The following is a 23,904-nucleotide window of genomic DNA, read 5'->3' on the forward strand; positions in this document are numbered from 1 at the left end:
AGCAGAGACCCGTAGCGTCGCCAGCGCAACGGCGCCGCGCGGCCTGGGGGGCGGGGAAACGCTAGTGCGGAAGTCCCCGTCCCCGGCCTGCTGGGCGGGGCAGCCGAGGCCCGGAGCGTCGCCATGGCAACGGCGCCGCGCGCGGCCGCCGGAGGCTTGGGGAAGGGGGCGGGGCCTGCGAGCTGGGCACCTCCTCCCGTCCCACCGCCCAGCCGGCTCCTCCCACCCCCCGGGCCTGCTGCGAGGCTGCGACCTCTGCGCCCGCACGGATTTGAAACCTTTTTGTGGCGGCGGTGGCGACGGCGGCGACGGCGGCGGCCGCTCGGAAAGCTTGCACGTAGGGGCGCCAGATTCTCGTTTTTCCGATTTCCCCTCCGGGGTCCCCACACGCGGGTTCTCGGGTGGAATTTTGCGCGGGGAGCGGTCGCCCCGTGGGCGGGCCCGGGCCTCTCTGCAGGCCTGTGGGGCGGGCGCCGCGGGGGCTTCTGGGCGCGGGCGGCCGCTGCTTCGCGGGCGGACTGGAGTCCGGGCCGCGCAGGGCGGGGAGGTTCTGAGAAAGTTGGGGCGGGTCAGCATGTCCGGGTCTGGGCACCTGACGGGGTCGCGCCCGGGTCCCAGGCCGGCGGGAACACTTCCCCCTGCAGCCGGACGGCGTCCTGGGCCCTCGGGGTGAGGGGTGGCCCCCGGGAGGCCCGGCCCGCCGCCGGCCCGCTGGCCACGACCCAGTGTCCCGGGTCCGAGTGTCCGAGGGACGAGGGACGTCCATGCGAGCGGCCTGTGTGTTGAGGGTCGTGCGCCCTTCCTGTTTACAGGTGCGTGGACACGGGGTAGAAAAGGCCGGTGCGGGGGCACGAGCCGCCCCGCAGGCCTCAGGCTGCGGCCCAGCCGCCCCCCAGCCGTCACTGGCCCCCCCAGGCCTCGGCGTGCTCCCCCGTCTCCAGGGTTATGCCAGGGCGCGGTCAGTGTCCGGTAACTGTCTAAACACCCAAAAGGGCGAGCCGGGTGAAACAGGCACCTTTAAACCGGCTTCGTGTACCGGAGGACGGTTTTCAAGTTTTGTGTAATGATCCGCCATCTATTTAAAGTATGGTTTGATTGAACAAAATTGACTTCATGCAACTTTGAGGAGTGTGTTTATTCGGGGCCTGATGTATGTGAGGTGTGTTCCTTGTTGAGCGGTGTGGCTCCTTTTCCGCAGGACCTTTAATGTTTGTGGCCCGCTTATGCTCTGCTGACCCCTATGACAGCGAAGCACCTTGAGAAGGTCTTAGCCCGTTTTGTAGCTGTCCACATAGACACAGGTTTAAAAAAAGACAGTGCCGGTGAGTTAAATAAAAGACATGAGCCAACTATACTATAGCTATAAGCAAGACTCACCCAGTTTACTTCCTTTTTTGCGTTTGCACTAATTTATGTGACTGGCAGGCACGCTCTAAGTATTTTAAACCTAAGTCAAAGATACAGCTTTCCTTATTTTTTAATCTAATAATTTAAATCTGCAATTCTAATAAATCGTAATAAAAGTTTTTGATTAGCTGGGACTAAGTAGATATAACCTACTTATAAGATGTAATTTCTGTAGCAAGAATTCCTTGAAAGTTTGGAACGATAACAATTTTTTTTTCATTTTGTTGGAGAATAAATAAGGGATAGGAAAAGCTGAGTTTTAGCTTTTACCAAGTATCACACTGATTCTTTATAGTGCTTTTAAAAAAATGTGTACTCCAGTATTGCATGTTATTATAGCAATTATGATCGTCTTTCTACTTTTCTCCAACTTCTTTACTAGTTGGAGATATTGCTGATTCATATTTAAATGGCCAAGAGGTCAGATATGATGGATCTGAGAGCTAACGGTTTCAGGATTTTAGTTTGAGCTTTATGTTTAATTTCACGACTTTGGGTCTTTTTACTGAGTTTTCGTTTCTCTAAACATTAACATCGCCTGCGTGTGTCAAAGATTTGTTGAGAGTTAGTGATTATTAGGAATCTTTTTGTCTAGCTACGGGTGCTCTCAGGCATATGTTAGAGTACGTGGGCAGGATGAACTGTTTAAGCCTGGAAATACACTTCCAGGTCAAAGCTGTGCTTAAAATTCTGGGTTTATGAGTTTCCATTTGTTTGTTCATCCACTTGCTTTTCAGCTTTATGATCTAACATCCAGCAGTGGTATCATAGCCTTCTGTTACCAGGTACATAACTGATGGAGTTATGTATGAATGCAGCTAGTTATTGTAGGAATGCAAAACAAAACCACGCAACCAAATAATGCCAAGCCAACTAACCAATCAGAAAATGCGCTTAAATAAAATTTATCTTAACCAAGTCTTGAATTTGAAATATGTTTCTTCTACTGTAATGCAGAAGGTACAACGACCGGTTTTGGTAAATAGAATTAAGGGCAATAGTATTTCTATTCTAGGGGACCTATTTGGTACTCAGAACAGAATTAAAAAACAAAACAAAACACAGGCATACCTTGTTTTATTGCGCTTTGCTTTATACGCTTTTGCGTTTTTTACAAATTGAAGGTTTGTGGCAGCCCTGCCTTGAGCAAGTGTACCAGTGCCATTTTCCAACAGTGTTTGCTCATTTTGTGTCTCTGGGTTACATTTTGGTAATTCTCGCAATATTTCAAACCCTCCACCCCCGAAAAGGTTACAAATTGCTGAAGGCTCAGATGATGGATAGCTTTTTTTTTAGTAATAAAGTAATTTTTAATTAAGGTAAGTATGTACATTTTTTTACCATAATGCTATTGAACACTTAATAGACTATAGTATAGCGTAAACATACCTTTTATGTGCACTGGGAAAGCACAGTGTTCATGTGACTTGCTTTATTGCGATGTTTGCTTCATTGCTGTGGTCTGGAACTGAACCTGCAATATTTCTGAGGTTTGCCTGTATTAGGCATGTAAAAGTAAGACATTAATCCCTTTAGTTATTAGCTTTTATTTACCAGTCGATTGATTCTTCAGCTTCTATTATGTGCCGTGTAATGTGCTAGGTACCTACTAAGATGTGTCAGTCACGGTCTTTGCCTTTCAGGAGCAGCTCACAGATGGTGGCAGACCTGTAAATAGTACACAGATGTGTAAAAAAAGAGGTAACAGCGTGATGAATGCCGTGGCACAGATGTGAGCAGTACACACTAAGATGGAGAGATGAGTCTGGGATGTGTGGGGCAAGCTCTACTCTGAAGTGATGTTTGAGTTGCATTTCTTGATGACTCCATGCAGTGGGACAGCCTGTGTGATCCTGTAAGGGCTTGGAGTGTTTGCAGAATGGCAGGGAGTTCACCGGTGGGACATGGTCATCTGTGCGCGTGTGTGCGTGTGCGCGCGTGTGTAGGGAGCTCAGAAGGCAAAGGCCCTGGCAGGCCGGCCTAACTTTGGGTTTGGATCCTGTCCCGTGGCAGTGGGCGGTGGAGACAGGAAGTGATGTGCGGAGCTTTGTACTTGGGACATCTCTGGTGCCAGTGAGGACTGAAGCAGGGAGAGTTAGGGTGAGTCGGCGGTGGGGAGGGCTTGCTCTGAGAGAGCGGCGGTGAGAATAGGCACACAGGCAGGTTCTGAGACCTTTCTGAGCGTTTGTTGCTGTGTTGGCTCACGGGGCTTAGCGAATGGGGACGGCGGAGGGGAAGGAGTCAGTGTGAAACAGCGAGGAGGCCCCTGACGGTGATGGAGGTCTCGGCGGCAGGGAGGACGGTCAGCGCTTCCGACGCGGGGGCGGGGGCGAGCACGTGAGGATGTGCTCCCGAGGAGGCGAGTTGGGCGGTGGAGGGAAGAGCATGCCGTTTTCCTCCCAGGAAGAGGTGAGCTTCCCACGTGGAGAGTCAGCGGAGCTGCAACGGCTTAGGGGCTTGGAGAGGGCTGGTAAAAGTTTCAGGGCTGCCTTGCGGACGGCGAAATGGGAGAAAACGGAGGATTCCGGTGGGACCTCAGGGCGGTGCCCGTTTTCTCCAGCAGACGCTCAGCTGAGGAGCGAAGGACGGTGTCGAGCGGTCGCTGTCGCTGTCGTGCGGAGTAGGGAGGAAAAGAGGCCGATCGGCCGGAGGGCATTTTGGTGGGCGGCAGCGATGCAGGGGGAGCGCTGGGTCCGGCCCGCTGGCGGGGGCCTCATAAGAGGGGCGTTGCGGGCGGGCTTGCGAGAGCCGTGGCTGGGAGCGGTAGCGTGGACGTCAGAGACTGCTTCCCTTCCCGGCACGGCTGCCTGCCGGCGCGGGGGGAAGATCCCCGGCAGGGCTCGTCGGGCCCCGAGGGAGCCGCCGGCCCACCTCCGCGAGCTGCGAGGGACGGCCGGCGGCCGGACGCGGAGGGGCCGGGTCCAGGGCCGTCCGCGCAGGGGCTGCTGGTGTTGAGGTGGGCGCCCTGGTGAACGTTAGGGGCCCGCTGAGCAGAGGGAGGGCGTCTGTGGAGCAGGGCCGCCGCCGAGGCACACCGGAGCCTTTCCCCAAACGTGTGGTTTGTAAACCGGCCAAATGACAAATTGGGGACCGTGCATAGCGTAGAGATGGTGCGCATCCTTACCAAGGCATTTCGAACCTGAGAGGAACATGTGGACTCTTGGGTATATTTTTAACGTAAGAAATTTTGTCAGAAGCTCTGTGTCTGAGTTTGGGGGTCCACTCCCTTCATTTTCAGTGGTTTTCTTCCTGATTAGGAAGAAGTACGAGGACCAGTATTTTACGTTTTTTGATGGAAGTTAAACCTTTTACATTACGTACGGTTACAATCGCTTTCTTGGTGTTGCAGTGTGATGAATTTTTACACAGACTCAGAATGGGTTTTTATGACCTCGGGCGCAGAAGGCGCGGGACAGTCGCAGCGCCCCGTGTGCTCTCCTTGCGCCCCAGTGCTACCCCAGTGCGCCACCGAGCTGTTCTGTGTGCCTGTAGCTTTTGCCTTTTCGGGGATGCCGTACGAGTGGGTGTCGTCGTACAGCACGCGGCCCTCCGGGAACGGCGCCTTGCGCGTCGCGTCCTCGCGCATGGACGCTCATCCGTGTGGCGGGGCCAGTGGGCGCTTCCGTCCTCTCTCTGCCCGAGCGCTGTTTCGTTGTGTGGCGAGGCCACGGCGGTTTATCCATTTCCCGGGGGAGGGACACGTGGGTGTTTCCAGGGTTTGGTGGCTATAGAAGAAGAAAGCTGCTAGAAACATTACATCCGGGTTTCTGTGCGAATAGAGATTTTGCTTCTCCTGAATAGATGCCCAAGAGGGGGATTTCTGGCTCCTCCGCTACGGGTATGTTTAACGGGGTGGGCGATGGCTAACCTCTCTTCCTGAGTGGCTGCACCGCTCTGTGCTCCTCCCAGCAATGCGTGAGAAGGCCTCTCGCGCTGAGCCCTCAGCAGCTTTGGTGGTGTTTGCCTTTTTAATTTTAGCTGTCCTAATAGGCAGGTAGTGATATCTCATTGTGGTTTTAATTTGCATTTCTCTGATGATTAATGAGGTTAAGCATCTTTTTCACGCGCTTACTTCTCAACTGTACATCTTCTTTGGTAAAGGAACTAATTTTTTTTGCTGATTACTTTTATTGGGTTGTTTGTTTTCTTATGGTTTAGTTTTAAAAGTTCTTTATGTATTCTTGATATAGGTCCTTTCTGAGGTAAATGATTTGCAGTATTTTCTCCCAGGCTGTAGCTTATCTTTTCAACTCCTGGAAAGAGTTCTTTGCAGAACAGAAATTTTTCATTTTGATACAGTCCAATATATCAATTTTTTCTTTTACAGGTAGTGCTTTTAGTGATATATCGAAGAAATCCTTGACTAACACCAAGTCATGAAGATTTTCGTCTATGTTTTCTTCTAAGAGTTTTATAGTTTTACATTTTACACTTAGGTCTGTTATTTATTTGGAGTTAATTTTTCATACAGAGTGAGGTTGTTTAAATTTATTTATGCATATGGATCCCCAATTGTTACAGCATCGTTTGTTGTAAAAACTATCATTCCTCCATGAATTGTACCTTTGTCGAGTGTCAGTTGTCCATATTTGTGTTGGTCAATTTCTGGACTCTCTAGTTTGTTCCATTGGTCTATGTGTCTTATCCTTTCACCAATACCATATTGTCTTGACTGCTGTACTTTTATAGTGCATCTTAAATCAGGTAATGTGAGTGTTCCAAACTTGTTCTTCTTTTTCAGGATTGTTTCTGCTATTCTAATTCCTTTAACTTTCCACGCAAATTTTAGAATCAGCTTGTGTATATCTACAAAGAATACTGCTGGGATTTTGATTGGAGTTGCATTAAATCTATAGATCAATTTGGGGGTATTTAATACTACCTTTGATCTCTTTCATGAGTTTTGTAGTTTTCAGCATACAGATCTTAATATTTTAATTTTAAATCTTTTACAGGCTGAATTATGGAAATGGGAAGCGAAGAAGAAAAATGGGAGAAGCTGGATGCGGAATTTGATCACTTTGTGGTAGATATGAAGCCCTTTGTTCTAAAATTACCCCATAGGTCAGGTAAGAGTATGTTTGAAAATTACGTTCTTAAAATTAATTTTTTTCTTTGTATTATTTAGTCAAACCCATGAACTTTCAAAATGAAAAGTGGATTCATTTAATAACAGTTTTCATCTTAAGCTGATAAAGGATTGTTTACCTTGAGCTGTTGGAGGGTAAACAGAAATTTAGTCATGGTGAACTACTGAACTGTGGAAAGGTATTATTACTGTGAGACCACTTCTCACAGGTCATGAGCTTAAATTGCATGGGTCTTTAAAGTTGGCTGTTACTGTTTTTTCCTGCGTCTTTTTCCTCCTACCATGAAGTTGGTTCTTCTTTCAGGAGCCTACTGTCCACCTGTCTCTGACCCTTTTGTTTATCAAAGCAGAAAAGAATCTGTTAGTCTTACATGCTCATTGGTTGACTGACTAAAATCAAGTGTGAATGCGTTTTTGTTGGCATCTTGTCTGCAATTCCTAACCTTTTCTCCTCTGTGAGTCTTTGTCTCAAGTAAAAAAGGTTTATCAGAGAGCAGTTGAAGAGAGTTTGAGGGGCAGGGAAGACCCTCTGAGTCATAGTAGGCGTAAGGCTGGCCGTAAAGGTAAATCTGATTTGGGAGCTTTCGCGAGGAGGGTTCGGAGTGGGACCAGGAGACCCGGCTTTTACCCCCGTGTTGTCCAAGTCCCCTGTTTCTGTGAGGTGTCTGAGTCAACTTCATATTCAACATGAGGCGCCGACTCAATGTTAGATCTTTATTCTAGGGAGCTGCACTGGGAAGAGGGAGCGCAGTGTATGAGTTACGCGTTCTGTGGTCACCCATCGTACCAGGCAGGGCCTGCAGCCTGTCCGAGTCCAGGGTGGCTTGGCATGGTCTTCCCTTCACGCCTCTTCCTCTGCCTTCTTCTCTTGCCTTGTTGGATGGTAACCTCTTCTTTCTTCTTCTGCTTTTCTTAAAATGAATATTTCCTGTCCCGTGGCTCATTCACGATTAGTTGAATTAGTATTTAATGATATTTCTATACTGTGTCCTCTTCTGATACTCAGTGCCTTTTTTTCCTTCTTGTCTTAGATCTGCTGATTAGCATAAGTGTATATTAAAATCTCTCATTATAAATGTACTTCAGACTATCCTCATATTTCATCTTTTTTTTTAAAGATGCAGTATCACTTTTTAAAAATTAATTTATTTATTTTTGGCTGCATTGGGTCTTTGTTGCTGCACATGGGCTTTCTCTAGTTGGGGCGAGTGGGAGCTACTCTTCCTTGTGGCGCGTGGGCTTCTTGGGGTGACTTCTCATTGCAGTGGCCTCTCTCGTGGAGCACGGGTGCTAGGTGCGCGGGCTTCAGTAGTTGTGACTCGCGCGCTCTAGAGCGCAGGCTCAGTAGTTGTGGGGCACGGGCTTAGTTGCTCCACGGCATGTGGGATCTTCCCGGACCAGGGCTCGAACCCATGACCCCTGCATTGGCAGGCAGATTCTTAACCACTGCGCCACCAGGGAAGTCCCTCATCTGCTTTTAAAAAGGGATTTGGGGTACATAGAATTGGATTAATTGTGATCTTTGGTTCTGATCACATCCCAGTCAAGAACCTGAACATTCATAATAACTTAAATTTCATTATAGTTAAATTCTACTTTTGATAATGGTTTTCGCCATTATTTTAAATAGAGGAATTAATTTTTTTCGCTAGCTGGATTGTTGTACTAAGTTGTATTCACCGACTATTATATGGATCTCAGTTTGCTGCAGGGCGTATAAACATATAGTTTGAAAAACTGCTTAAGTTTATCCGCTTTAGTTTGTATTTTCTTTTTGCACAAAGTACACCTGATATTTCAAGAAGTTTGTTTTGTGATTATATAATTTTCAAAGCTAAAAATACAAAAGTTATTTAGAGACTACCTTTCATACATGTAGTGATAAATCCAGTATGAGCAAAGTGGTAAATCTGCCCCAGGGATTTTTGTAGGTAAAACAATAAATGAATATGACCTTTAGAAACTAAGACATTGAAGCAGATTTATGATTTGTGTTAGATATATAATCCTCAAATTGAGTTAGACTGATAAAAGATTAATGTCAAAATGGTTTTCCTGAGACCTAAAAACAATTCTGTGTCGTGGTAAGATAAGATAATCAATAGGTCATTATATGTGGATTAAACTGTGCTACATTTTTAAGGTAGCTTTTAAAGGGATAATTATTTTTCAAAATTACATGTAAATATGTAACCCTCAATTGTTTTTAGAGAGGTTAAAAGAAATTCCTAAATAAATCATCCACAAATCCCTGAAGATTACCAGTTTAATAAATAAAACATTTGAGATTCAATTTTAGATTAGGTTTAAAATGCTAAATAAGATTGCATTCTCTCTCTCTTGGTTTGTGTAATGAGAATTACAGAAAGATTTTTCAACACAACGGAAATTATTTTAGAGATGGTTTTACAGCAACCTTTTTTTTTTTAAACATCTTTATTGGGGTATAATTGCTTTACAATGGTGTGTTAGTTTCTGCTTTATAACAAAGTGAATCAGTTATACATATACATATGTTCCCATATCTCTTCCCTCTTGTGTCTCCCTCCCTCCCACCCTCCCTACCCCACCCCTCCAGGCGGTCACAAAGCACCGATCTGATCTCCCTGTGCTATGTGAACAGCAACATTTTTTTTTTTTTTTTTTTTAAACTTTTATTTATTTGCGGTACGCGGGCCTCTCATTGCTGTGGCCTCTCCCGTTGCGGAGCACAGGCTCTGGACGCGCAGGCTCAGCGGCCATGGCTCACGGGCCCAGCCTCTCGGCGGCATGTGGGATCTTCCCGGCCTTGGGGCACGAACCCATGTCCCCTGCATCGGCAGGCGGACTCGCAACCACTGCGCCAGCAGGGAAGCCCCGAACAGCAACATTTTTGTCTCAGATTTATTTGGTAGCAATCCTGAGATCTTATTACTAGTTTAAAGTTAAACTTTAGACCAGGGTGGGTTGGCAAACTGTAGCCCCTGGGCCACATCCAGGCTGCTGCCTTTTTTATAAAGTTTTATTAGAAAACAGCCATAACCATTTGGTGACGTGTGGTGTGAATGGTGTGTGGCTGCTTTCATGCTACAGCGGCAGAGTTGGGTAGATATCATATGGCTGCAAAACCTAAAATATTCGCTGTCAGCCAATCCCTGCTGCAGACTAGAGCAGATGTTTTATGGGTCTTTAATGTAATGTTTTATTTTTTGAAAACTCAAGTCTCTAACAGCTCCTGTGTATTTCTAGAGCGGCAGAGGTGTGCACTTTGGATTAGAAAACTGTGTGAGCCTTCAGGAACAGGAGCAGGGGTCACAGGCAGGAGGAATCGGAATCTGTACGCAAAGCTCTTACTACACATGCTCAGGCGAGGGGCTCTCGAGGGCCCTTTCACTCACCGCCCTGAGCCAGGGACGCTGAAAACTTTACCTTCATACATGGTAGGTGTCTTTGACCAAAAGATGCATTCGTTTGTTTCTCTAAAAGTGTCAATTTATCATCCCATTTGGGAATGGTCATATTATTAAGCTACAAGTCCTAGAAAATATGTTAGCTAAAACTATTTTTTTGCTCCCTGATTCAGTTTTTTTCCACCTTGAATGGAAATCAGATATTGAGCTCTAATGGAACCATACTTAATTGATTTAGTCATCCTCCAGTATTCTACAATATTTCTAAAAACATTAAAATGAATTTTTAAATATTGGGCCTTAATTTTCCACTAATTTTCACTGGATTATGTAATAATTTATGGATGTCAGTAAATTCTAGTTTATTAAGCGCTTCTGTATGTATTATTTAATGTAACGAGAGGTTGGATTGAATTACTTTTTTTTAAAGTTTTTTAGAAAAATTTATTATTTATTTATTTATTTTTGGCTGCGTTGGGTCTTCGTTGCTGCGCGTGGGCTTTCTCTAGTTGCAGCGAGCGGGGGCTACTCTTCGTTACGGTGCGCAGGCTTCTCATTGTGGTGGCTTCTTTTGTTGCAGAGCACGGGCTCTAGGTGCACGGGCTTCAGTAGCTGTGGCACGTGGGCTCAGTAGTTGTGGCTTGCGGGCTCTAGAGCGCAGACTCAGTAGTTGTGGTGCATGGGCTTAGTTTCTCTGCTGCATGTGGGATCTTCCCAGACCATCGTGTCCCCTGCATTGGCAGGTGGATTCTTGTTTTGTTTTTTTTATTATCTTTTGGCTGTGTTGGGTCTTTGTTGCTGCACGTGGGCTTTCTCTCGTTGCGGCGAGTGGGGGCTTCTCTTTGTTGCGGTGCGTGGGCTTCTCATTGCGGTGGCTTCTCTTCTTTCAGAGCACGGGCTCTAGGCACCCGGGCTTCAGTAGTTGTGGCGCGTGGGTTCAGTAGTTGTGGCTTGCGGGCTCTAGAGCACAGGCTCAGTAGTTGTGGTGCACGGGCTTAGTTGCTTCACGGCATGTGGGATCTTCCTGGACCAGGGCTTGAACCCGTGTCCCCTGTATTGGCAGGCGGATTCTTAACCACTGCGCCAACAGGGAAGTCCCAGCCCATCTATTCTTTTTTTTTTTTTTTTTTTTTCTTTTTGCTGTACGCAGGCCTCTCACTGTTGTGGCCTCTCCTGCTGCGGAGCACAGGCTCCGGACGCGCAGGCTCAGCAGCCATGGCTCACGGGCCCAGCCGCTCCGCGGCATGTGGGATCCTCCCACACCAGGACACGAACCCGTGTCCCCTGCATTGGCAGGCGGACTCTCAACCACTGCGCCACCAGGGAAGCCCCCATCTATTCTTAATGACCGAAGGTAGAACATTTTCTGAAACACATGCAGATGTTGAAATATGAGTGTATTGTATCATGCTTTCCCTTTCACACTCATTTTATGGAATTGTAGGAAAGGGCTTTATTTTACTAATGTTAGTAATGTAAAGGCCTAGAGACCTGTCTTGGATTTTTCATCTAGCTTGTGGGATACTGCAGGATGACCAGAAACTTTTATTTCTGGTTTTTATTGATTTTGGTTTCTCTGCCTACTGATATGTGTGTGTGTGTGTGTGTGTGTGTGTGTGTGTGTGTGCGCGCGCGTGCAGAGTAGTTAATGATCACAGAAAGAAATAGGAGAGCACATGATTTAAAAAGAACTTTTCACTTATCTTTTCATACAGCTAATATTCCTTTTGTAATATAAATCATTATTATCAGATGTATCTGTCATGTAATTTTATCATTTATCAGATTTCTTATACAGCACAACATAACTAAAATGTAAATAAGTTATCCATTTTATGTATTTTAATATTTCATTGAATGATACATTTTTATATATTTTTATGTAATTGAATTTGAGTATTTGAAAGGTTGTCACTAAACTTGATGGAAATCTTAACTGATTATCTCATATAGTACATTTTGAAAGAATAATTTTTCTAATTTTTAAAAATCAGTCCATCTATTTTGATGAACCAAATCCAGCACAAGCCAAAGGATTGTCCAGCCCAGAAGGATTACCAGACTGGGTGATGGGCGAGCTGGGGAACGGTGAGCACAGACTCAGCGAGTCACGGACGCTCTCTTCTGGAGAAGATTGCTCTTTGGTACAGTCGCCGACCCATGTCCAGAGGTACGCCATGAACTTGGGGTTTCAAGTGTGTTTCATTATTTAGCCCATCTTTGGAACTGGTTAGTACATTCCATTTTTCCATGTTTTTTTTATGGTAAGCAGTTGGTTTACTTTATATTTTTACTATGAAGTTGAGGGCTATGAAGGAATGTTGTATAGTTAAAATAACAGTTTTGCTTTTCCATTTGTTGTATATTCAAGATTATAGTATGTTTTTAGCTGCTTTTTGGATATATGTTAAATATTTCTATCTAGTCCACTGCTTGGAAAGTGGTGCCTGAAAATCTTTAAATGACACAGTTCTCTGTTTCCCTTTATGACAAGCGTGAATTAAGGACATTTCACTGACTTCAACCAAATATAACATCCTCCATATCCATCTGGAAGCTTATGCTTGAACTTCTGTCCTTCCCCCTCATTGAACAGTGTTCGTTTTGATTTAATAAAAGAATGAATGCAAACATAAACCCTATTAAACTGTGCTTTCTTACTAGAGTACTAAGCTTAAATAGGATTTTTAGTACAAATAAACGTGAACTTCTGAGTTTGTTAAGTACACAATAAAACAGTTGTTGTAGTATAACTTTTGGCCTTCAGGACGGGTAGATTTAAATTGGACTTTTATCAGATTTTGAGTTTTACCTTTGGCATGTTCCCTGAAATGTTAAAGTATTGGACAGTGTCAATTCTTACATTACTCCTCACCATTCTCTTGGTAATTTTAATTTTTGGAATTTGAATAGGTTATGGATATGTAATCTTTCTTTTCTGCTATAATTTTTTTTGGTTTATTCCTTAAAAGATACAGAAATCTTATTAGTAATTTGAAGTGTCTTCGTAGTTGATATAGTCTGGTTATGTTTTTCAGACCTCAGGTATTATGGTGGAAAAGAACAGGTGAACAGAAAGCAAGAGATCCAGTCCATATGAAATTTTTTTATTAGAAAGGGGAAACAAATTAATATGGAACAGGAAGAGGTGATATAATTAAGGACATGTTTCGGAAGAGGGAAAAGGAATGAATAGATGAGTCCAAAGCAGGCGGTGTTAAATACTAATTTTTGCCTTCCTAGGAGATTCAGAAGCAGAAGAGTTGTGACTGGAATTTTTGTTAGCTGTGTAGCAGTAAGTTGGGGTGTAAGGAGATTGTGGTCTCGTTACAGAGACTGAGGCAGGGACAGTGTTCTTCCTGTCTGCACGGTATTTCCAGTGCCTGGCCCTGGGTGGGCACCTGTGACCAACGGTATGAGTCTTAGTTTTTGGTGAGTGCCTACATGAGTCAGTGAATGGGCTGTTAGGCACTGCCACACATTGAATTTATTCTGGACACAGCCTCTTTGAGGCAGGCATATTGTGGCAGAGAGAATGGCTCACAAGGATTTGCAAAAAGTACTGTTAGAAAAAGTTGAGGGAAGGATAAATTTTAGAAGAAGTTAAGGGATGTGTGGTTATAGGCTACAGAGATGCCCTGTTTGTGTCCTAACCTTTTTATATTTTTAACAATGCAATTAGTAAAGGCAATGAAGGAACTGGAAAAGGCAAGTCTCTTTCTAGTCAAGTGTTAGAATTTCACTAAGGCCAAGGCCAAGTAGGGCTGCAAAAACAAAACTTCTCAGGGGTATCTTTACTTACATGCTTCTCTTAACTTAACTTGATCTATTTAAAAATTTTAATTTGCATGTACATTAATTAACAGATATTTGTAATTTTATGTACATGAAGGCACTTAAAAGTAAAACTAACATTTACTTCATCTAAAGGCAATACAATTGATTTAAGACCAGATACAAAATGTGTGAGATCAGATCAGTAGTGGTGGTGGAATCTATTGATGGTCTGTCTTCATATTGTTTTCTGAAGTTGTTCCTTTGCTCTGAGTGGTCATACTGTGCTGCTGAAAAAGTTAGAATCTGCTCGTGTTGACCTAATACATCTCCTCCGTTCTGCAAGGAATTGTTTAAAAAGTTTAAGAGGCTTATAATATTTGACACATGTATGTTTTTGTAGTGAATAATTTATTGTTACTTAGAACTGAAGTTTAATGCTGCCTCATAAATGTTACAACCACTTCAACTTGTCCTTTGAACATCCTCTTTAATCTTAAAAGATTTTCCCCCTTAGTGTTTCTGTTTTGATCACTTTATAAAATCCTGCTTTACTTAGACCTTTTTGTATGTGAAGTATTTCTCATGGCATTTTAGATTATGCTGTTTGTGTCCTAGCCTTTTTATATTATTAAAGATGCAGAGTCCTTCTGAAGCCCCTTTGTTAGGACCCTATTCAACAGAGACGGCACCTGCCCTTTACCTTTATTCTTCCTGTAGGATATGGCATGCAGCCTCATTCTAGACACATTAGAAGTATTACGAGGTCATATTCTGTCAGGCTTATTATCATGCTTTTTTCCACCAAATACACATTGCACACTAGTAAACTTAGCATTTCACTTCAGACAGTTTCAACACATAACTAGTCCTGTCCTGGTTTTATCCTTTTTCATAGTTCTTGGTGTAAGCTTATGTTATTACCCATGGTTTATTTTATAAAAACCACTTTCCAAATTGCCTTGCCATTTTATTAGAGATCTTTTATTGTATTTAATGTCAAATAGCTGCTTCCTTTCTTGACAATGAAATACTTGAATTATATTTGAACTTGGAGCATGGTTTTACAAAATGTTACTAATGAGACCATAGACATAGATCTCCTGCCTGTACAGTTTGGTTAATTTCATTTAGACAACCATGAGATACATCCATATAAATGACTTCCCAGTCATCTTTCAGGTGCTTACCATTGAGAGATGGTAAAGATCCTGATTGTCTTTGTGGTACACAGAGTTTCAGGTGGCCCCGAGATCCTGCTCTGGGTGTTGACAGCCTTGTACAGTCCTTCCTCCTTGAGTGTGGGCAGGACCTGTGAGTGGCTTCTAACCAATAGAGTATGGCAGTGGTGATGGGCTGTCACGTCCGTGAATACATTGCGATACATAAGACTCTGCCCTGCTGGCAGACTGGCTCTAGAGGCTTGCTGTCTTTTCCTTGCTGGCTTGAAGAAGCAGGCTGCCGTGAATCCCATATCCAGAAGGAACGGAAGCTGCTGACAACCGTGACAGTGGGGAAGCAGATTCTTCCCTCATTGAGTCTCTGTATGAGAACCCAGCTCTGGGCAAACCCTGATTGCAGCCTTGTGTGGCCTTAAGCAGAGGACTGAGCTCGGCTGCACCTGCACTTCTGACCCACAGAAACTATGAGAAAATGTATGTGTTGTTTAAAGCTGTTATGTCTGTGGTAATTGGTTATGCAGCAATAGATGACTGATACAGTTTTTATCCTCATTTTAGAAAATTATACAGTCTATATATGATGCACGCTCTTTGTAAAAACCTCAGTGTAGAACTATGAAGGGTAAAAAGAGTCCTTCCCTCCATGTTCTTGCTTCACTTCCCTCACGAGAGGTAGTTGGCATCAACAGTTTGGTGTGTATCATTCCATAGTACACACATACCCACACGTATGTAATTAAAAATTATAGGGCTTCCCTGGTGGCGCAGTGGTTGAGAGTCCGCCTGCCGATGCAGGGGACACGGGTTCGTGCCCCGGTCCGGGAGGATCCCACATGCCGCGGAGCGGCTGGGCCCGTGAGCCATGGCCGCTGAGCCTGCGCGTCCGGAGCCTGTGCTCCGCAACGGGAGAGACCACAACAGTGAGAGGCCCGTGTACTGCAAAAAAAAATAAAAAATAAAAATAAGTTGGCTTGTACTACATGTATTATTCTTTTGTCACTTAACTGTGTCTTAATCCTGTGTCATGTAACCTGTGTAATCTTTTTCATCACAGATAATAATCCATAGCATAGATTTACTGTAACTTACCCATCTCGTTGCTTTTGATTCTTTAGTGTTAAAAGAACGCCTTAGTTAACTTCCTGGTGCATATATCATTATGCGCCTGTGTGTGTTTGGGCTATTAGGGATGCTGTAGCTGGGCACAGTAAAACATTTAATGGGTGAGCTGTTGGTGGGATTATTAGTAGGTTCAACACCTTGTGCAATGGTAACAAAAATATATGGGCTAGTATGGAATGATCTCTAAGATGTATAAAGTTCAAAAGAAGTACATAAAAGTGTAGTAAGCTTCCATTTGTGTGTGTGTGTGTGTGTGTGTGTGTGTGTATTTTAAAGAGGATATATGGATACGTATGGGTACGCGTGCATGGAGTATTTCTGGGTGCCACATACGAAACTGTTTTACCTTTAGGGAGTGGGAGTAATCTGGTGTGAAAAGTTCAAAAATTTTTTGTACACATGTCTATGTTATTTTTAATAATCACACATTTTTTGATAAATGGTGTCAGGTTGCCTTCCAAAACACTATCTTATTAAAAAGCTTGGGCATACACACTATTTACCATAGTTACGCACGTTAATAAATCTAACCATGTATAGCAAATACACAGATTTAAACATAAGAATGAAATTTTCCCAATGAACAGTCTCAGTGTTTGTGGATTTCACTTGTATTTCTAGTTTGTTAAAATAGGAACCAAGTGAGGCAAGTTGTACGTTTATGGAGCACCTACTGTATGCTAAATACTCTTCTAGAAATCTTTTGTAAGTTATCTGATTGCATCCTGTCTGTAGTTCTGTGAGGTTGACAAAATTGCGCTTTGTATTTATTGATGAGGTAACAGCTTCAGTAAGGTCAATAAACTTTCCCAGTGATGGATTCAGTATTGGAATCTAGGTCTTTGTGATTCCAGACCCCATATTCTTTCTGGTGTTCCATGTAGGCATGAGTACTTTATGCAGCAAACATGGAAACTTCACTATAATCCATTTTTTCTCCACTTGAGCTGTGTTAGCAATCTTGGGCGACTATACCTTTGTTCTTGGTTATTTCTAGGTTGAGCTGAAATGAGGCAGTTTGCCTTTGCTCAGATATCACTTCTGACACTTGGCAACCATGTATCCTCAGGCAGCTTACTTACTTTCTCTAAACCCCAGTTTCGTCTCCTGTAAGTTGGAGATGGGGGTAGTACTAACGTCAGAGTCGTGTGGGTGAAGTGCATACTGCACGTCGAGCTTCTGACCCGGGACCTGTGAAAGTGCTGGCTGTTGCTAACGCCATCATCAGTGGTGCGGGGATGGTTACTTTAACAGGCCACACAGGGGCTTGCTTGTTAGAGTGACTGCTCTTTTGCTTCTCTCATTATTTAATCTTCCCAAAGGGTATTGTCTTAAGGTCCATTGGTCATTAATTATTTTCAGTTCCTAAAAGTCATTCTGTGTTTCTGAGAGAAAGAAATTAATGCTATGCAGAAAAGTTCAGATTGTAAGTATGATTCCTGCACACTCTCAGAATAAAGAGAGGTAATAGTATTTTAGAAGAGGCTTTTGGGAGTTCCTTGGTGGTCCGGTGGTTAGGACGCAGTGCGTCCACTGCTGGGGCCCCGGGTTCAATCCCTGGTCAGGAAGCAGATCTTGAAAGCCACGCAGCGTGGCCAAAGAAATAAAAAAATAAAGTAAAAATAAAATAAAAGAGGTTTTGAATCAGTCTTTATTTAGATAACTCAGCAAGCCCCCTTTTCCAGGATAGAGGGAACACAGTGTGGCTGGCCCTGTTTTTAAACATTTTATCACAGCGTGTATTAGAAGCTGCCTAAGTGACATTAGACTTCAGTTCTTGTCGTCTCTCTGTGCTTTTTTCTGTGCATTATCCCAAAGACAGACACAAAGGTAATAGATTTTATTTTGTCCTCCTGTTCTGTGAAAAATGTTTTGAAGCTTCTTTTTTTTTTTGCGGTACACCAGCCTCTCACTGTTGTGGCCTCTCCCGTTGTGGAGCACAGGCTCCGGACGCACAGGTCCAGTGGCCATGGCTCACGGGCCCAGCCGCTCCGTGGCATGTGGGATCCCCCCGGACCAGGGCACGAACCCGTGTCCCCTGCATCGGCAGGCGGACTCTCAACCACTGCACCACCGGGGAAACCCTGAAGCTTCTTTTTAATGGCTTGTAATTATTTATATAGCTTTTCAGTCAAGTATGATGTGGTCTGGTAGCTTATCACCAGAGTGTAGTTAGGTTCTGGGATAGGGGACGATGAAAAAGAATGATGTAATACCCCTTATTGTTTCTACTGGAAACTTTGGTTAAGAGTTACGAGTTAGGAGAAAGCACAGAGGAGAGATGTGGAATCAATGCCGACCTTTAAACACTGCTTCACGGTGGAGGAGAGACAATGCTGCTTATTTTAGAGGACTTCACTGCTGAGAAAGAAGGCAGCAGTTGTTTACATTTCCTCAGATGCCACTTTATAAAGAGTCATCCAGATTGCTTAAGAATTCTAGGAGCATGCAAGCAGAATTATTATTTATTATATATGACTTTTACCATATTAGATTTAGGTTAATTTTACATAAATTAAAGTTTTATCTTTTGATTTATGTTGTATCCTTCAAATAACAAATATGTTCATACCTTTAAGAAAGGACTTGGAGAATAATTATCCTATTTTACATGAGTGTGGAGGACTATAATTTGTGCATCTTGCTTTAATGAGATCTTTCCATGGGTTATTTGGTGCCAGATTTCAGTTTGGAATGAAGAATCTAATTATAGTCCTGCCCTTATGGAAAATATGATTTGCTTTACAGTGAGCCTCTTTATGATGTGGTTTTCCAGGAATGCATTGTGGCGAAGAGCGGGGACTGTGTCCTTTAAAAATGTCTCCCAGTACAGCCAGCGTTTCATGTGCTGGTACAGTTTAAGAACATCGCCAGCAGATGGTGACCAAGTATAATGAAAAAATGTACTTATGGTTGAGTATGTTGATCTGTGTGAAAAAACAGTTTTCACTTTAAAAATATTGATTTAATTTTTAGTCTGTATACTCAACTATAGTAGATAGAATCTTTTAAATTTGTTAAACTCCATTTCTATATGTAAATGGCACTGATCTATAAATAGCCTCTGCTTCTAAATTGTTGGATGAATTTACAGGGGAGCTTATCATTACCTTTCCTTCCTAGGATTTCTTTATGTCCATTGGCATAGATAATTATGGTTAGGGTTACATGTAGTAAAACATCCTTAAATATTATTCACAAAAAGTACATTCATTTTATTTAAGAATTGCCCTGTTGATTAGGCAAAGATACATTCTGCACTAGTACATTACGTATCTTCGTTCCATACGTATACTACGTATATTCTGCAGCAGTGTAATACAGCATCCCGCAGTGGTGGGAATGTTCCGCAGCTGTGCTGTCCAGTATCGCAGCCACTATTCACATGTGACTGCTGAGCACTTGCAGTGTGGCTACTGTGGCTGAGGAATTGAATTTGGGGTTTTAATTAGTTCAAGTAGCCATATGTGATTAGGGGCTACCAAGTGGGGCTTGGAGTTCTAGACCTGGGTCTTCCTGCCAGGTGGAGAGCTGCTGTCTAGGTGGGCAGTGGGAGGTGGGTGTTGGTGCATCTAAACTGCCTCTGCCCCCGGGAGAGACCTGTGCTGTGTGCTTACTGCACTTCCTGGGTATCTCCCTTCTTTGGTGAGGATCGCCTGTGATCAGTATCTGGTAGCTTCCTGTTGGTCAGTCTAAGGTTTAAGAGGACCTCTCCCCAACAAGTCTTTTTGGAAGAAAGAAAAATTAATCATTTTTCTTAAATTAATGAAAGAAAAGTCAATCTTTTTCATCATTGTGTTTGGAGAGAACGTTTAGTGAGGAACAAATGTGATTAACTTGGTCTTTTTGCCAGAATGGACACTTGTTAGGCAGATGTTTAACCTTGAGCTCTAGGGGTAAGACTGCTTCATAAACAAGGGATGGAAACTTTCTTAGGATCCTCAATAGAACAGTATGTTTCACACCCTCATGGGACCACTTAGCTGCTCATTAATTTTCAACAGTGATGTGCTAATTAAATATCATTCTTAGGTATTTACCAAGGCAAGGCCAAGTGACAGCAATTTGTAACTGAGATGGAATAGCTTTGAAAATAATGGCCTTGCATTTCTTTTAGGCTTTTTTTTCCATTGAGTCAGATTTTTGACAAATTTAGTCACTTCTAACTTTTTAAAATTTTTTAACGAGTGGGGCTTTGTAATAAGTATCTCTTTGTTTCACAAGCAAGTTTCTTTTTGTGAGATCATAATATTGAACAGTTTAGTTCTGATTGTTCTTTTAAACAAAAAAGGATGACAGTAAGCTTATATGTGTTGTAAAACTTAGAGGGAATTAAAATACTCTCTTGAGTGTTGATACTATTAAACCAGAGATATATTAATAAACGTTGATTTAAATGAGTGACTTTTAAAGCTGGTTTTTAATTTTAAAATCAAATGTGTTATTTTAAAGTAGGAAATGGGGAAAAATACAAAGTCTTAAAAAGTTTATGAATCTCTGATCATTTTTTGGTTTGGTCAAGCTTCTCATTTATTTAAAATTTAGTTTTGTTTTTTTTATTCCTAATAAAGTTCTCTTTGAAATATTAAAATAAATATATTGTGGATCCGTGAAAGTTATTTTCATTTTCTTATTTTCAGTGTTATTTGATACTTTACTGCGGTATTAATTGTTGCTAATTATTTTTATGTTTCATTGATATTTAGCAATACCGTAAGAAAACTATTCCGCAGATGGTATATAACAGTATTACTTGCTGCTCAGATGAATGCACCGATGTGAAATCTAAAGTTAGTTCTCATTTTAGTTTTCTGATTTATAAGGCAGTAGTTGTATTACTCTTAAAAAGTTTTACCTCTGTGAAACATAGCATATATGTAAAAAGTGTATGAAAATGACAGGTACAGTTTAAAGAGCAGTTAGAAAATAAACGTCCCTATGCTGCTAACCCAGCCAAGAAATAGCACATCACTGCTCCAGGAGACCTTCGGCCGTGCCTCCTCCCCCTTGTCCTGAAAGGCCAGCGCTCTGTATTCTGTGTTGATCATTTCTTTGCTTAGATCAACATAGAGAACATGACCAGCTCTCCAGAAACCTCTCTCTCGCTCCCTCCCAGTCATTTATCGTCCCTGCAAAAGGTGACCACTATTTTGCATTATATCAACATAGGTTAGTTTTTGGTTCATAAAGTATTTTCACTTTTTTCCAGCTTCTTTTGTTCAGCATTATGTAGTGAGATTGATCCATGTTGTTGCATTTAGCAATGGATTTTTCTTTGATTACTGTGTGACTATATCACATTTTTATTTCCATTCTGCCATTGTTGGATGTTTGGGGTTGTCCCAGCTTCTAGCTATTACAAATAATCCTGTGAACATTCTTTCACACGTCTTCTAGTGCACATATGTATACTGTGTTGACTTGGAAGTGTAATTATGGTAGATGCTGCCAAAGAGTTTTCCAAAATGGTTATAGCAATTTACATTTCCACCAGGAAGGCTTTCAAAGTCTGTGGCTCATCGTCTTTACCAGTACTTGGTTGTTCAGTTTCTTTTAGCTTCAGCAATTCTAGTCTGGTACATGTGAGTTTTAATTTGCATTTTCCCTCATGACTAATGATATTGAGCACACTTTTCTATGCCTGTTGACCATTTGGGTATCTTCTTTTGTGAAGTTCCTGTTTGTTCCCATTTTAATAAAAATGGTTTGTCAGTCTTTTCTCCATTGATTTGTTGCAACTCTTTATATATTCTGGAAACAAATTCTTTGATACATGTATGGCAAATGTCTTCTCCCACGTTCACTGGTATGTTCGGTTGAACAATATTTAATTATAATATAATTATTTTTAGTCAGTCATCTCTGATATTCTTTTTTAGTCAGTCATCTCTGATATTCTTTTTTTAGTCAGTCAGCTCTGATATTCTTTTATTCTTCTTTCACGCAAAAGAAGAATGTTTAAGATTTCTTACCTTGCCTGTCTCAAGATCATGGGGATACCTTCTAGAAGCTTCCTTATTTTACCTTTCTCATTTGGATATGTGCTATATCTGGAGTTGATTCTTATGTATGAAGTGATGTAGGGGTCATCCCCCCACCCCTCCTGTGGATAAATGATAGCCATCTGACCCAGTATCATTTAAAAAAGCTATTTTTCCCCACTACTATAGTTGACACCATTATTGTAAACCAGAAAATCTTACTTGTGTGGGTTTCTGGACCCTTGTCTCCTCCGATGGTCTCTCTGTGTGTGTACTAATACTAACCACGCTGCCTTAGTTACTGTGGCTTTAAAATAAAGTCTTGATTTTTGGTAGTGCAGTGCATGCACTCCAGGTTTCTTCTTCTTTAAGACTGCCTTGACTCTTTTTGGTCCTTTGCATTCCCATATAAATTCTAGAATTATCTTGCCAGTTTTAATAACACACATACACATGCCCCTGTTGAGATTTTGATTGAGAATGCATTGAGTCTGTAGATCAACTTGGGAAGAATTAATATCTTTATAATATGGAATTACTCCAAGCCCCAGGCAAGCAATGCTCTGCTCTCTGTCACTATAGTTTTGCCTTTTCTAGAAGTTACATATGAGTGGAATCATGAATTATGTAGTCTTATGCATCTGGTTATTGTTTTTGAAGTTCATGTGGCATGTATCAGTAATTCATTCCTTTTTATTCCTGAATGGTATTTCACTGATGAGTATATTACATTTGTTTATCCACTGACTTGTTAATAGATATTTGGATTGTTACCAGTTTTTAATTATTCTGAATAATGCTGCTATGGACATTCATATACATATTTTTGTTTGGACATGTGTTTTTCATTTCTTTTGTGTAAATATCTAGCAGTGGGTTGTGTGGTAAGTGTATTTTTAACTTTTTTAGGGAATCAAACCATTTTCCAAAATAGTACCATTTGACATCCCCATTAGCAATATGAGTGTTCCAGTTTCTTCACATCCTCAACTCTTGGTATTTTCTGTGTTTTAGATTTTGGCCGTTGTAATGAGCATGTTAGTGGTATCTCGTGGTTTTAACTCACATTTTTCCTAATGACTAATGATGCTGAGCATCTTTTCACATGCTCACTGGCCATTTGTGTCTCTTCTTTGGAGAAATGTCTATTCCAGTAGTTAACTGCTCCCCACACGCCCAACATACAATAATTACTATAGACATTTCTAAAAAGGAGAATAATAGGAGGTACAAAGAAGTCCATAGCAATTCTGAAATCCAGTTGGGTAAATGTTGGAAGTTCCTTAATTAAGGCTCAAGATCTGGGTATAATGCTCCATGTCTCTTGGCTCCTCCCGCTAGGTTTTTGATTCCATCTTCTGAGTTATCCTTTCTTTTTCATGAAAAATAGTAAGTGTTTGTGTTTCGGTAGTTTGTGCTTGCAGGTGAGTAGTTTTCTTAGTCTGCTTCCTTCCAGAAGAATTTTGGGGGTCCAGTGGTCCCTTTTCATTTTGTACTCTGTCCCTTTCAGTCCAAGGACAGTGATTTTGCTGATATAATTTCCTCAAAACCTTTGTAGACCTCCTGTGAATCCTATGTGTGTTCACTCCATTAGACAAAAGCCACATATACTCATCTCTTTTTAGGTTGGGTTACTTCTCAGAAGATTGAAGGACAGTGTCCTTAAGTTTTTCAGAAGCCCTGTTGTTTGAGATGCACACCCTTAATCCTTTTAAAGGTCTTTATGTATGAATGTACTCTGATGTACCACCTTTGATCTTTTTTTTAAAAAAATAAATTTATTTATTTATTTTATTTTTGGCTGCATTGGGTCTTCGTTGCTGTGTGAGGGCTTTCTCTAGTTGCGGCGAGCCGGGGCTACTCTTCGTTGCAGTGCACGGGCTTCTCGTTGTGGTGGCTTCTCTTGTTGTGGAGCATGGGCTTTAGGTGCACAGGCTTCAGTAGTTGTGGCTCACGGGCTC

The 23,904-nt window shown here is 42.3% G+C and overlaps 1 protein-coding gene across 17 annotated transcripts in view; it reads left to right on the forward strand.

The window, feature by feature from the left end:
• Positions 1–204: 204 nt before the first annotated feature.
• Positions 205–23,904, forward strand: part of CEP112 (centrosomal protein 112) — a 475,621-nt gene continuing 451,921 nt past the window's right edge. For 7 of the 17 annotated variants that reach the window (XR_009560193.2, XM_060289906.2, XM_070044584.1 and 4 more), the window contains exons 1-4: positions 205–337; positions 6,363–6,476; positions 9,725–9,915; positions 11,880–12,055. Coding sequence is in view for 13 of the 17 variants with exons in the window: in XM_060289906.2 (XP_060145889.1) it covers positions 6,371–6,476; positions 9,725–9,915; positions 11,880–12,055 (473 nt within the window). In the remaining 4 variants the exon portion in view is untranslated. Of the gene's footprint in view, positions 338–552; positions 813–3,498; positions 3,817–5,083; positions 5,246–5,375; positions 5,503–6,362; positions 6,477–9,724; positions 9,916–11,879; positions 12,056–23,904 lie in introns of those variants that run through there. The other 10 variants (XM_060289904.2, XM_060289903.2, XM_060289902.2 and 7 more) reach the window with 10 other exon arrangements.

Source organism: Globicephala melas, chromosome 20 (genome assembly GCF_963455315.2).
Source record: "Globicephala melas chromosome 20, mGloMel1.2, whole genome shotgun sequence".
Lineage (NCBI taxonomy): Eukaryota > Metazoa > Chordata > Mammalia > Artiodactyla > Delphinidae > Globicephala > Globicephala melas.